This window comes from Poecilia reticulata, chromosome 16, assembly GCF_904066995.2.
Source record: "Poecilia reticulata chromosome 16, P_reticulata-male-v2, whole genome shotgun sequence".
Lineage (NCBI taxonomy): Eukaryota > Metazoa > Chordata > Actinopteri > Cyprinodontiformes > Poeciliidae > Poecilia > Poecilia reticulata.
Window position 1 is genome coordinate 25,381,775 of NC_088845.1, and position 14,440 is coordinate 25,396,214.

Genomic DNA, 14,440 nt, shown 5'->3' on the forward strand with positions numbered 1-14,440 from the left:
CATAAATACGTTGGTAATACAAAACATCCCCGATTGCGAGAGCAAAGCCAGCAGCAGGTGAAGACAACATGAAAAACGTCCGGACATGATGGTGTGAACTGGAGACAAACAAGAGAGGCAAAACGAAACAGGCAACAGCGTCAGGGGAACCATCTGAGTCCAGCAGTGAAACCCGACTTGTGTTTCATCACTGCATAAGTACGCATTAAGAACCAACCTAAGCTGGCATCTGGAAAAATAGCTACATCCATCTAACAGCAGGCAGTTTAATCAGCATATATGGGCACACAAGAGTGGAGAGTCAGAAAAGACTAATGAACAAAAACAAAAACAAAACAAGAAACAGCAAATGCATGTTAAAGTAAAGTTTAAGTTAGATTTAAAGCTCTGGCATGGGGTCAAAGAAATATAAAAATCTCCTGGATGTCTTAGCTGCAGGGAGGACTGATGCACAGCAGGCAGCTGAATATCATCTCCACCTGCAGAGGCAGCGACTGGGGAAATGTTGAATCTTGTTTTTGAAGTCATCCTTTGCAGCAAAAGCAAACAAACTGATGTAAAGACTCACAAAGGCTTCAGGGGAATAAATTCAAAGAACAGTGCAGATCTCTTAGATCACTAAGGCTCTATTATTATTATTATTATTATTATTATTATTATTATTATTATTATTATTATTGGAAAAAGGGTGAAACTGGTTCATGCTAATTTATAGATGTGAGGCAAACTATCAACATTAGGATGTATTAGTGCTCATTAGTTTCCCAAATAAGAAAAAATGCAATAGAAGCTCAAATGCTTTGTAAAAGCTTTTAAACGTAAATGTGGATCTCACGTCGGTGTGACTGATATGAACGAGGAAGCTGAGATCTTTTTGAAGTGAGGTTTTGTTGAAAGGTGAACTGAAATAGTTTTTTAATAATGAGGCGCAACAGAAACATCATCAGCAAAAGCTGTGAATTTACCCTAGACTGCAAGAGTTGGCCAGGATTTCAGAGCAGAAATCTGTTTACAACTTCCATAAGAATTTAATTTGAGAAAATGTTTCTGCGATTGAGATTCTTTGCCTGTGGACAGCCTTCATTCATTTAACTTGCTATTTTTCTACTTTAACATCCATCTTTCTTCTTCACCCAAAAATAACAGACAGGACTCGACAAACGAGGTGGCAGCTTTACTTGTCTAATGAAATCCTGGGGGAGGAGGGCGGATTATTTTGTTTCAAGTCAGATGTCTGTCTGAGCGAAAGACCAGAGGATTTAGACACGACAAATTAGACGAGGAGACATGAAGACATGAAGTCTTTGTTGCTGAAAGAACGGCGTGTACGAATGAAATGTGGACCTGTGTGGTGAAAAAATAAATTAAAAATGTGCTTCTTACTAAGAAAAATCCGTGAAAACGCAATCTATGTTACAAATTTGAACATATTTAGTCAGGAGGTCGGTGAATTAGGTTCCAGTCTCAGTAAAGGTTTTACTAAGTACAGAATATTGATTGTTTAATCAATATTTTTTGCTATGGTTTATTTTCCATAATTTGAACTCACTTGTGACCAACATACACCCGATCATTCTCCTGACGTTAAAACCTTCTGGTTCTCCGGGCACAAAGTTATGAAGCACCTCGCTTTGTACTCATGTATTGTTGTGTGTGACAGAAGTTCATATATCACTTTAAATGTGTCGTGTAATAGTCCAGAGCTGCACGAACGTATGAGCAGATAAAATTCAGGCATAACCAAAACCTGCATAACAAAGTTTTATTCATTTTAGCCTCAGGGTCAGAATCTCTCTGGGGGATTTAAAGTTTCAGGCCCTACAAAGACTCAAGAATGAAATAAATAAAGATGCTTTGAGACCTTGGAGTGACCTTCACAGCAGGTAGACAGCTGGGAAGTTTTTAATGACTCCCCCCAACAAACAAGTCAGATTTTCAGCAAGCAACAACTTAACTTGACAAAGTTAAGACGGTGGGTTTTGTTGCAAGTATAAAACTTGATGATTCAACTTTTTACAAGCAAGTTGCTGGATGATGACTTTTTCTTGATGTTCTGGGTTGCGGGTTAATAAAATGTATGAAATCTATTCAGCCTTTTTTTTTTTTTTTTTTTTACAAAATTTCCAACAGAGTTTCAGAGGATTTTCATCAAACTAAGAAAAAACTCAAAGTTTCTTCAGTTCCTTAAAAACAACAACAACAACAAAACTATTTAACATTCAGGAAGTTCCCCTGTGGCGATGTGTGAAGTGCAGCCTCCCATATATTACGGCCGTTTTGCGTCTGGGGTTTGATTCCCCACCAGAACCTTTACCGCATGTCTTCCCCCTTTCTCTCTCTTTCCATTTCCTTTCTAATCTACTGAGAAAAAGGCCTCTAATGCCAGAAATATATTTTAAAAAAATCATGTTTCCTCAATTCACCTCTAAATTTTCTAAATATTCTATAGTTAATCTGGTAAAATGCAACATAAGAAACAAATTTAACAATATTTCTGTTTCACAAAAACTTGGTGTATTCTAGAAAAATAGTTTTGACAAAAAAGAGAGCTCTTGAAAGTCAGACGCATCTTGCAATATTTGCTGTTGCTGGAAAAATCATCATTGTTTTCTTAGCAGTCAAACTAATAGTGAGGGCCAAAGCTAATCAAAGACTTAAAATGCTACTTTTCTAAATTCCTGCTTAGCCCCGCAGTGCTGCAGTGCTAGAGCTAGCTTTTGGATAAACAAGAATTATGATTTTTCTGGATTATACAGAAAGGAAGTGATGAGCCCACAAGAACCCAGAGAGAGTTTGGTGCCAATCTTCAGGCAGCTGGCAGCACATTTACCAAAACCTGGAGTGGTAGCAAAGTATGCCGCAGTAAAAAGCGATCGTACAAACCTGTCTTCATTTTGTACTAATGTCATATGCAATTACTGTGTTTGGAAGAAGGGAAATGCAGAATTGTGGCACTGTGTGGAAACTTGAATGTGAACAAACGACATAATTGAAGATTTCAAGAAAGTCAGGATTAGGTCAAACACTATTTCCATCACGAACGAAGAAATTTATTCTCAAAAATGCAAAAACTGTGATCATCTGAACACCGAATTACCTCAAGAACTTCGGGACGTTATGAGTTAATAATGACACCATCAGCTCACGGATCCGTGTGTTTGATCAGTTCCTATTTGTCTGTTTCAGTGATCCAACAGGATCACACACACCTTCTCTGTTTCCATTGTTTCACCGCTGCAAAAATGGAAGTTACACTAAAAGTTTCTCTGAATTACTTTTTGACAATCCCCACAATGGCTTTGATCAGAACTCCCGTGGAGATTATTGGTAGGTTCATGCAAACAAAGCCGCAGATTGAAATTTGGCCTTTTAATGGAGCCATGAGGCCTTTCGTCCCTGAACAATACCTTCCACTCTTAAAAGCAAGAGTGATTTCGCTTTGAGCTGCACGATGAATCGCTTCAACCTCAGTCTATTGTAGTTGACGCAAAATAGAGCCTTTTAGCTTGTCTCCACTTGAGTCCTCTGATTGTGTCAATAAACTCATTCTTTGTGCGCGTGTGTTGTTCTCTGTAACCCAGGTGAGTCAGGCGTAGCCAGCACTATCAAAGCTGCCACAGCTGAAACTATCTGTCTTCATGTTGGTGTGTGTCCGCGGTATGTGTGCACGTTTGCGTGTTCAGTGGCGTCAGTGCTGCCGGTTTCTGCGCCATAAACAGGCTCCTCCCACCCGGTACAGGCTCCTCCCACTTCCTCTGAGTCTGTATAAAGTGTAGCATCCCCTCCCTCTCTCCCATATTCTCTCAGCCTGAGCAGTGGAGGAAAACTCTGCCTCTTCAGATCCTCGTCTCCTGGCTTGCCAACAACTGGAGGTAAGAAATACACACATCTTTTTTTTTTTGTCAATCAACTTTGTGCATTTTGCAAAAAAAAAAAGAACTTAAAGTTACAAACCCCTTAAATGGTGTAGAATTTTAAAAAGAGGGCAAAAGTTATTTTGCTTCTCTCCTCCCCCCAATTTGTAATGTTTTTATTAATGATTATATGAAGAACTCACCGTGGTAGATCATAAATATCTGAATTACAGGCAGTGAGGAGGAGAATTAATAGTCAGTTGTTTATTGGTAAAAAATAATGGTAAATAAAAATTAACCACTTTTACATACGAAAGAGAATTTGAAAGTTGGTTAATGGCCAAATATATCATACTTTTTGAATTTCTTTTTTACAATTTCAGTGGAGAAAATTTTGCTTTTAGCTTGAATTTTTTTCTTTTTTTTTAATTTTAGTGATAATAAATACTAGAGCACAAAAACAAAAATAAAAACCAGAGCTTTTCTTTAAAAACGAAGCAAAATGTAAAATGTGCGATGCAGAGTTGTGGAAAAGGTTCTCACGCACACATGATTATCAGCCCGATGAATAATGAATGAAAGTCGACCAGCTGCTATCAGGAATTATATTAGCATTGAAAGAATGACTACTTACAGCACCACTCTGCCACTTTCTATGAAATTATTGAAATGGACATTTGTTTTCTGTGCCAGTGATGAAATTACAGATCAATTCTTGATGTGACTGAGATTAAAACTATGAGCTGCACGTCTCATCCGAACAAATCCTGGTGTTAGGATGTTATACATGAAGTGAATAACCAGGGAATGGCTGCAAAACCCTCCATCACCTCAGAATATTTTACAAAGAACTTAAAGCTGTAAAGTCTCAAAATGGTTCTGAATAAACATGTTCAGTGACAGTAAGCAGAAGTCTGCAGAGCGCTGAGCTGTAATAGCAGCACAGATGCAAACGGAGACGGTGGGATTTTCCAATTACTGCAGCTTGAAAACCTCCAAGCAACTGGTGTTGTTTGTATCTAATTGGACTTTTCTTCTGGAAGAGTTTTCTAATACCAAGCATCGTTCACCACATCTAATGAAGATTATTCACCAGGGTGAAAAATTAGCTATATCAGCCTCCCAAATGTAATATTGCATCCAGAATAATAATCTATCAGTGATATTCTGAGTGTGAGGAAATATTTCATTGGCACCATTTGTTGGAGGAAATTTTCTTAAAAGAGGTAATTATAGATGGGGAAAAAACAAATATGATTTAGTTCCTCAGTGAGTTTATTTTAATATAATCTGAACCCAAAAAGCAAAGCGCAGAGCCAAATTAAGATGTGGAAAAAATGATCATATTTCCTTTGGGATTTATTCATCACTGACACTGCCACAATCAGAGTGTGTGTGTGTGTGTGTGTGTGTGTGTGTGTGTGTGTGTGTGTGTGTGTGTGTGTGTGTGTGTGTGTGTGTGTGTGTGTGTGCATGCGTGCGTGTGTGTGTGTGTGTGTGCGTGTGTGTGTGCGTGTGTGTGCGTGTGTGTGTGTGTGTGTTGAACAGTAAAATGTTCCATCACTCTTTGGCAGCTCAACCAGAGTGTATAAAACAGACAAGATGATGTTTACCGTATTTTCATTGAACATTAATCTCTTACCCCTGCGTTGTTCTTTAGAAACTATAAAACTGTTTTTGACATTTTTAACTTAAATTGTCTGTAAATTTCTTTCTAATTGGAGGAAAATATTTTGATAATTTAACTGTGTGGTGCTCACGTTCTCTTTTCTTTGTATCCAGTCATGAATGTAGGTATCTATGTGTGTTTTATCCTGGCTGCTTTGTCCAGTGGCTCCCTGAGTCTGCCTCCACAGTCAGTGGTAAGACACACACACACACACGCACACACGCACACACATACACACATACATGCATTGACACCATAAGTCACAAAAAAGTTAAAGCAGTTAATATGAGAGACATTACATATGTTTACTTCCACACTTTAAAAGTGGCACATATAAAGAAAATCATCATCGACTACATTTTTTCCTAGTTGAATTAAATTCAAAATGAATTTCCACACATCTTTCTTTCTTCTCCCAGAGAGCTGAGAGTACGGCTCACTTAACAAACAGCCTCCATGCTCCGTCGTCCAGCCGAACACGCCAGGTCCGCTCGGCTCCAGCGCCACCATCAGACCGGTTTGCCCACTACAGCCAGCTCCGTGAGAACGCAGAGGCTACCAACAGCCTGAGCCAGCTGCTGGCCAGACTCATCCCCAGGAAAGGTGAGTGCTCTGGGGTACGGAGGCAACAACGAGAAGCTGGGGTTATTAGCATCCTTCCCTTCAATCATTTTTCTTTCTCTCATCGTCCGGTTATTCTCTTTCTTCCCTGCATCCGTCCGTCTGCAGTTCACCGTCATTCACGCTGAGCCCGTATCCCACCATCTGCCGTGTCCCACCTCCTTCCTGCCTCCTCCCCGTCACTTCCACTTCTTTTTAACCAAACCTCCCTCCCGCCATCATTTCTTCCCTTGTCTCCTTGTCTCCATTTCCCTCTTTAAGTCTGCTGCGGAAAGTAAAAGCACAGAAGCAGAACAAGTCAACATAAGCTAAATTGCTCCTTTCATACCATCATTGACAACAAAGTAGAAAATAAAGGATGTAAAAAAACCTGATTTGATTTCTTGCAGGTTCTGGCTTCCAGATCAGATCCTCCCTCAGCAGCAGAGCCCTGGCCCCCAGCCACAGGATAGAGGACAGAGATTACCTCGGCTGGATGGACTTTGGGAGACGCAGTGCAGAAGAGTATGAATATTCCCCGTGAAGCCAGAGCCAGCTCTCACCACCCGGCCCCTGTCACGGCCCTCCATCACCCCCAGTTAAACCAGCAGAATAACGTTACAGCTTTTTTTTTTTACTTTTACAACACACTTAAATAAGAATCCTGTATTGAGTTTAGCATAAAAACGACAAAACTTACTTAATAAATGGGAAAGTAATAGATATTTTAATTCAGATAAGAGACATTAAGAAGCCTGAAAGCAGTATTTTTCCATCCGATTACTTCATTTGCTCTTTAAAATAAATCATTTCATTAAAAAGAGAGAAGCTCCATCATGTCTTAAATCAGTTCTGCTGTTTTAATTTTGTTTGGGTGGGGTGGGGGTGTGTGTGTGTTTGGGGGGGGTGTTTCTGCGGGTTCATTTCAACCTTTACCAAATACAGATTAAGTGCCCTGGTATTTAGGACAGTGGAGGGTTTTTATGAGTTCCACACAGAATAAAAGCACAATTGCATCAGACTGCTGAAAATGGTGCTGTGTATGAGCACAGGAGTATGAGTATTTACTGATGAAGTTGTTTTAATGTCAGTTTAATTTTGCTCAACACTTTAGTGAAAAGGTGTTAATTTCAACTGTTACGTCAAAGTAATATTAAAATATCTCAATTCAGCTGAAGTGTTGGGATATTTCTGGAGCCTTTTATTGAGCGTTTGAATCTCTCACCGTCTTTGGTGTCAGAAAAAAGAAAAAGGAGCTTAGGCGTTTTGTTTTGGAGCCTCAATTTGCTTTAACTTCACACAGAGGTCCAGTGAGAACATCTTTTCATGCCCCACCATCTGCACCGGAGCGTGGCGTCACTCTGAATGACAAAGGGCGGCTGGAAAGGGAACATCTCCGGTCCGCCCTCCGGAGGCTGAATCTGGGAAAACAGAGTGAAAGAGTGAAAAGACCAGAGCTTGTTTCAAAAGTTTTCAGGATATCGGCTCTTCATCAAGTCTGCATATTGTCTCTGCAGCTGATGATGAAAGTGTTTCTCTTGGGGAAGTTTCTGTAATAAGCATGTTTCTGCTATCTTATTAGTGTCAAATATATTTATTGAAGGGTTTTCATTACAAATATCCAAACGTACCAAAGTTACCAATGAGAAAAAAGTATATACTACTAAAAAACCTGCATCATAATAACAAACAAGCACAGCTCTCACTGTCATTTAAATACTGTGCAAAGAGTGCAAAACTATATAATGTATTGCTATATGATACCAGATCAACCAGTAGAACTAGAAACCATCTATAATCAAAGAAAATAAGATTTCCAAGTCTGGTAAAAAAATCAATAAATTCTGAGCCTCTCATTACACATTTGATTTTCTACAGTTTTAAACTGGACCGTAATCCAGTGTGTTACTGGATTAGAGGTGTGGGTGGGGCAGCATCCCTCCACCTCAAAAGGATCAAGCGTTGCACCAGCATAAGTTCAAGAAGCCATAATTTTGTGTCCTCCGACAGGTAGCCCCACCTGTCAGAAACAACCCCAAAAAGATCAAAGTACTGTATCTCCTAAATTGTGAGTAAATTCAAATGGAGTTTTTAACTACAGGATTAGTAATTGTCCAGTTTATGGAAAAAGGTATTGATGCTGTTATTGCTGATTATAGAAATTGAGAGGCACCAACCTGGGAGATAATATCAGAGTAATAATATCCCCAGAATGACAAACATCACAATAGTTGCCCAATAAAAGTAGCTATGATTTGGAAGGGAAGGGCCATTCCTCCATCTCAGTTTCTACTTTCTTTTTCATTCAGTGTAAGTCTAAATAAAGCTCATGCATCCTCTGACGTCAGCAAGAAATGCAGATGCTTCGTTTTGTATCAAGGCTGATATCAAAGACCGCATGTAGCCACTTTCAGCCCAGAAGCACAAACATTTATCTGTGAGCATTAAATGGTTTTCACCAGAACTTTATAACACAAGAGCTAAATTATGAATTAGTGTGAACAAAAACTGAGTTGTCAACTCATCTTTAGACTTGTGAATAACTTTCCCTGGGAAATATGTCACTGTTCATTACTGCACTGGGCAAAAGAGTCGATGCAGCTGATGGTTCTGTTTAAAGGTAAAATAAGAATGCCACACATTGGATTTATTCAGTAATGTGAAATTAGAAAATGTCACCACATCATTCAACAATTTCATTATTTTATTAAAACAATCCACCAAGCTTCAATATATGAACTTTAAAACAGTCAGGAATGTGGTTTATTGCATCTTTGTGTGTTCCTTCAGTGGTGTTGCTTTTCCAGGAACCACTTGAGGGCGCCATGGAGCGCCTGGGCGGACACCAGCAGGTGTCCTCAGGAACACCTGCATTCCCTCAGGCTCATCAGCATGCGGGGTATGAAGAGATGGCTGCCCGACCTCCGATGCCTGAGTGTTAGGTCCGGCCGGTGCCAATACTCGGACTGCACCGTACGCCCCTACATGAAGTGTGTACTCAATCAAAATGAACTTAAGGGTTCGAGTGCGCAGGTGACAAGCTTGTAAAAATGTGAGAATTGGGACAGTCGGCCTCTGAGCCACAAATTCGACATCCAAAATAGCGGACCGGTTGATATTTAGGGATTTGTACTTCTAAAAACCACAACTGCGACAAGAAATCGTTTTTAAATTTACAGTAGACGTATTGTTGCTTTCCAAAATCATTGCAGGACCTACTTGGGTGAACAAGTGTGCTTTGTTATGACTCGTTGAAGCAAGTAGTATTCATAAATATAAAGTAGAGAGAAATGACAATTATTTCAATATCTTATATTTGAAAACTGATTTTCTTTATTTGACAGATACAGCTCCCTCTGTGAACATTGCCATATTTCCATCTTTTAATTCAAAATACCTCATCCAGCATTGTGGGTAACATACCAAAAAGGGCGGGGCTTAAGACGAATGTGGAGAATTGGGACGCAGTCAAAACCTTCATCATGAACGGACATTTAAAAGACACAAGGACCAGTTCAACACTGTCTCGTCTCAGTTTCAGATCCCTGTTCATCTCTCATTTTCTCTCGTCTCCTGAGAGCGTCTGTGCATGTGGGTCAAAAAGCTAAACACCATCAAGACAGAACACCCAAGCCAAGAAGACCCAGAAACCTTGGCTCTTTCAGAACAACAATGTGTCACTCAAACCCATGATGCTGTCCTCAGAAACCTCATCGATCAACAAAACACAACCATCCAAGGCCTGGATTCAACATTTACCAACTAACACTTCTCCTCCTTGTCCAGCAGATGTCGCCAATGCTCCGTCTCCCAGGCCTTTCAGATCACCTCCCTGCTGTGAGGTCAGCTGAGAGGTTTGGTGGTGAAGTAGGTCGTAGTGGGGGCTTCCTACTGTACGCTAATATGTCTTATTTACTTGGCCTTTTGGCAGGTAAAACTTTAATGCAGGCTGAACCCCACTTTCACAAATACCCACATCTTACCTGCTCATTTCAGGAACTTAAGGAGTTTAAAACCTCTTCGACTCCAGGCCTCCTTTTGAGCAATATGGCTGAAAATAACATGCCCAAAATGAATTTAATGTATCTCAAGAACTACAGAGTTTATTTTAATTGTTTTGGTATCAAAACAAAAGCAAGACCCTAGAGAACATGTTACAGCTCTAAAAACCACCCTGCCTGTTACTGAGGAAAGTGTATTAATATGATAAACAGCAGAAATTAAGAAAAAAATCAATTTCCGCCTAAAAAAACCACTTCAATCTATGAATGCTCCTTTCAAAACATGCAGTGAAAGCCAAAAAAAGTAGCAACAACAGTACACAATCTGACCTTTTACTGTGCCAAGTTTCATGAAAAAAAGTCAATCATATGAGTTTTAGAGAGGTGCTACTAGATAAAAATCTAGGCGGACCTTCCAAATGAGCCATTTTGGCACAATTTGTGCCATTTGAACTTTCTTAGTTTTTATTTCTGTAGGGTCTGTTTTAATCATTTATTCTTTTCATATAATAAATTATTATTTATCATAAATAAGTAATTACATCTAATAATTGTTTTTGGGGGTTCTTTTGAAAAATCCACATTGCATTCATTCATAAAAAGAGAAAAAAATAGACAATTTGTAATAGACTGAAAATGGAATAGATTAACTCACAATAACACTTCAAATAGAATTATACAACAATGAAAATGCAAATAGCAATGAAAACTAAGTTGTCAAAATGATATTATCACAGGAAAAAGTAAAATATCTCATAATTACATTACAATAGCTGCGCTCTGTGCGTAAAACCTCCCAATTCCCCATTCATTTTTTCAAAACTACGCGGGGCAGTTTCTCGGGAACCCATTGGTCAATTTTGACGATTGACATGTCGTTCGAACCGTCAGAGCCAATAGAATCTGAGGGCGTTGACATTAATACGGAAACTAAAGTCATTCACCAATTACAGCGAAAAAAAGGCATGTGACGTAAATTGACCAATTTTGACCCGGCATAACGTGAATCCACATAAAACACGGAAATGCCTCTGTGCCGAACCAAAAACCATTTGAGATGTACTCAGGGAAAAGGGATTATCGGACCAGGTGGAAATATTTACTCTAATATGGATTATGACCACGAAACGGCAAAGGTAGGACTGGATTTTTGATTTTACCTTCGTGAAATGAGCTATTTCTGTTTTTCTTCTTTAGCTGCTGGTTCATTGAGTTTTGCACGTAGCGTGGTGACTCTAGTATTGTTAAAAACCGCAGAGCTTCGGCTTTACTCTGATTAATAGTTTTTGTACATCGGGCCTCCTTGCTCTTTTACTATTGCGTTTTTTACCGGGTGTGCCTCGTTAGCCTCGTTAGCATCTAATTGCGTTTCTTTTTATCAATCTGCTTAGTGTTCATTCTGGGTGTTGTTGAGGAAGAAAATATCGATCCTATCATTTAGAAGAGCTTTTTCCCTTTACGTGGATATGCAATATGCCTATATTGATAAATGTATAGCATGTGTTTTTAATTGATCTTGTTGCGGCAAGCGCCGAGGACCCAAATGTGGGTCCTCTAGCGACAGAGATTTTAAGATGACGTTTGGCCAAGATTCAGATCATGCTCGCCTCTCGTGTGGGCTGTGAAAATTAAAGCAGGGCCATTAGTCTTCCACAAACAGTTGGTTTATTATAGGGCATCGTTGGTTAATGTACATACTGTTGGAAAATGAAAATCAATCACTTAATAAACACACTGGCTCTCTGTTGAAGACCCTGGGGACCAGAGTGACACAGAATGCCAGGCCTTAAATGGCAACTTTCCAGGCATCTCGTAATTATGAGATAAGGTGCCTATGTGTCTCTTTGGTGAATGCAGTGCACGTCTGTACATTCCTAATGACATCTGCTGTTAACTTCTTTTTTTGTTGTTTTCTAGTTGCACTCTAAGATCACACCATAGAAGATGGACCACTTAGTGGACGCACAGCGCCCAACTGAGTGTGCTCACAAGTTACGCAGATTGCTGGGAATAATTTGTGAGCTGATTCCAAGAGATGTACGCAGAAAGTGGCAGTGTGGATTGAAACAGAATAACAGAATATATCCAGATTGATGAGGCTGAAAAATGTTCAACATCTCTTTTACAATCTGATAAAAAAAAAACAAAAAAAACTAATCAAAGTGTAAAATGTGCGACGCAGAGTTGTGGAAAAGGTTCTCACACACAGCAGCACATGATTATCAGCCCGATGAATAATGAATGAAAGACGACCAGCTGCTATCAGGAATTATATTAGCATTGAAAGAATGACTACTTACAGCACCACTCTGCTGCTTTCTATGAAATTATTGAAATGGACATTTGTTTTCTGTGCCAGTGATGAAATTACAGATCAATTCTTGATGTGACTGAGATTAAAACTATGAGCTGCACGTCTCATCCGAACAAATCCTGGTGTTAGGATGTTATACATGAAGTGAATAACCAGGGAATGGCTGCAAAACCCTCCATCACCTCAGAATATTTTACAAAGAACTTAAAGCTGGAAAGTCTCAAAATGGTTCTGAATAAACATGTTCAGTGACAGTAAGCAGAAGTCTGCAGAGCGCTGAGCTGTAATAGCAGCACAGATGCAAACGGAGACGGTGGGATTTTCCAATTACTGCAGCTTGAAAACCTCCAAGCAACTGGTGTTGTTTGTATCTAATTGGACTTTTCTTCTGTAAGAGTTTTCTAATACCAAGCATCGTTCACCACATCTAATGAAGATTATTCACCAGGGTGAAAAATTAGCTAAATCAGCCTCCCAAATGTAATATTGCAACCAGAATAATAATCTATCAGTGATATTCTGAGTGTGAGGAAATATTTCATTGGCACCATTTGTTGGAGGAAATTTTCTTAAAAGAGGTAATTATAGATGGGGAAAAAACAAATATGATTTAGTTCCTCAGTGAGTTTATTTTAATATAATCTGAACCCAAAAAGCAAAGCGCAGAGCCAAATTAAGATGTGGAAAAAATGATCATATTTCCTTTGGGATTTATTCATCGCTGACACTGCCACAATCAGAGTGTGTGTGTGTGTGTGTGTGTGTGTGTGTGTGTGTGTGTGTGTGTGTGTGTGTGTGTGTGTGTGTGTGTGTGTGTGTGTGTGTTGAACAGTAAAATGTTCCATCACTCTTTGGCAGCTCAACCAGAGTGTATAAAACAGACAAGATGATGTTTACCGTATTTTCATCAAAATTAATCTCTTACCCATGCGTTGTTCTTTAGAAACTATAAAACTGTTTTTGACATTTTTAACTTAAATTGTCTGTAAGTTTCTTTCTTATTGGAGCAAAAATATTTTGATAATTTAACTGTGTGGTGCTCATGTTCTCTTTTCTTTGTATCCAGTCATGAATGTAGGTATCTATGTGTGTTTTATCCTGGCTGCTTTGTCCAGTGGCTCCCTGAGTCTGCCTCCACAGTCAGTGGTAAGACACACACACGCTTTGACCCCATAAGTCACAAAAAGGGGAGACTTTTTTTTTTAACATAAGAAAACCATCTATTTGGGCCCTGTTTTGCTTCTATGGTGGCACATAAAGAAAATCAGCATCAAATTAAATTAAATTCAAAATGAATTTCCATACGTCTTTCTTTCTTCTCCCAGAGAGCTGAGCATACTGCTCACTTAACTAACAGCCGCCATGCTCCAACGCCCAGCCACAGGCGCCAGGTCCACTCGGCACCAGGGCCACAGTCAGTTCTGCACCGCTACCATGAACCCCTCAACCCCCACGACCCCCTGAGCCCCCATGATCCTCACGACCACACTCTACAACATGCAAACAACCCACACTCGGTTCCTGGACAGACTTGTCCGCAGGCAAAGCGAGTTCTCTGAGGAATGAAGGCAACAACGAGAATCTGGGGTTATTAATGTCCTTCCTTTCAATCATTTATCTTTCTCTCATCATCCGGTTATTCTCTTTCTTCCCTGGATCCATCCGTCTGCAGTCCACCGTCATTCACGCTGAGCCCATATCCCACCATCTGCCGTGTCCCACCTCCTTTCCTGCCTCCTCCCCGTCACTTCCACTTCTTTTTAACCAAACCTCCCTCCCTCCATCATTTCCTCCTTGGTCTCCCTGTCTCCGCTTCCCTCTTTAAGTCCGCTGCACTCACTGCTGTTGCAGAAAGTTTAAGGACAGAAATGGCCATTACCATCGTTATCAGCAAAGTAGAAACTATAGGATGAGTCCTCATCACTCAATGTGTTTGATCTCTTCCAGTCCCTCCTCCCTTGTGGTTATGGGGCATGCCTCTGCCCTTCCTTCGCAAGAAAAA

The 14,440-nt window shown here is 39.8% G+C and overlaps 1 protein-coding gene across 1 annotated transcript; it reads left to right on the forward strand.

The window, feature by feature from the left end:
- Window positions 1-3,766: 3,766 nt before the first annotated feature.
- On the forward strand, window positions 3,767-7,294 carry ccka (cholecystokinin a). The gene is made up of 4 exons (XM_008432066.2): window positions 3,767-3,872; window positions 5,637-5,716; window positions 5,943-6,126; window positions 6,534-7,294. The coding sequence occupies exons 2-4, from the start codon at window positions 5,639-5,641 to the stop codon at window positions 6,665-6,667; spliced, it is 396 nt and encodes a 131-aa protein (XP_008430288.2). The 5' UTR covers window positions 3,767-3,872; window positions 5,637-5,638; the 3' UTR covers window positions 6,668-7,294.
- The last annotated feature ends 7,146 nt before the right edge of the window (window positions 7,295-14,440 follow it).

What these genes read in the sequence shown, in the direction of transcription:
- ccka (XM_008432066.2), top strand. Translation starts at nt 5,639, where the DNA reads ATGAATGTAGGTATCTATGTGTGTTTTATCCTGGCTGCTTTGTCCAGT. An exon ending in GTCTGCCTCCACAGTCAGTG is followed by an intron (nt 5,717 to 5,942) that starts GTAAGACACACA and finishes TTCTTCTCCCAG; the next exon opens with AGAGCTGAGAGTACGGCTCA. An exon ending in CAGACTCATCCCCAGGAAAG is followed by an intron (nt 6,127 to 6,533) that starts GTGAGTGCTCTG and finishes GATTTCTTGCAG; the next exon opens with GTTCTGGCTTCCAGATCAGA.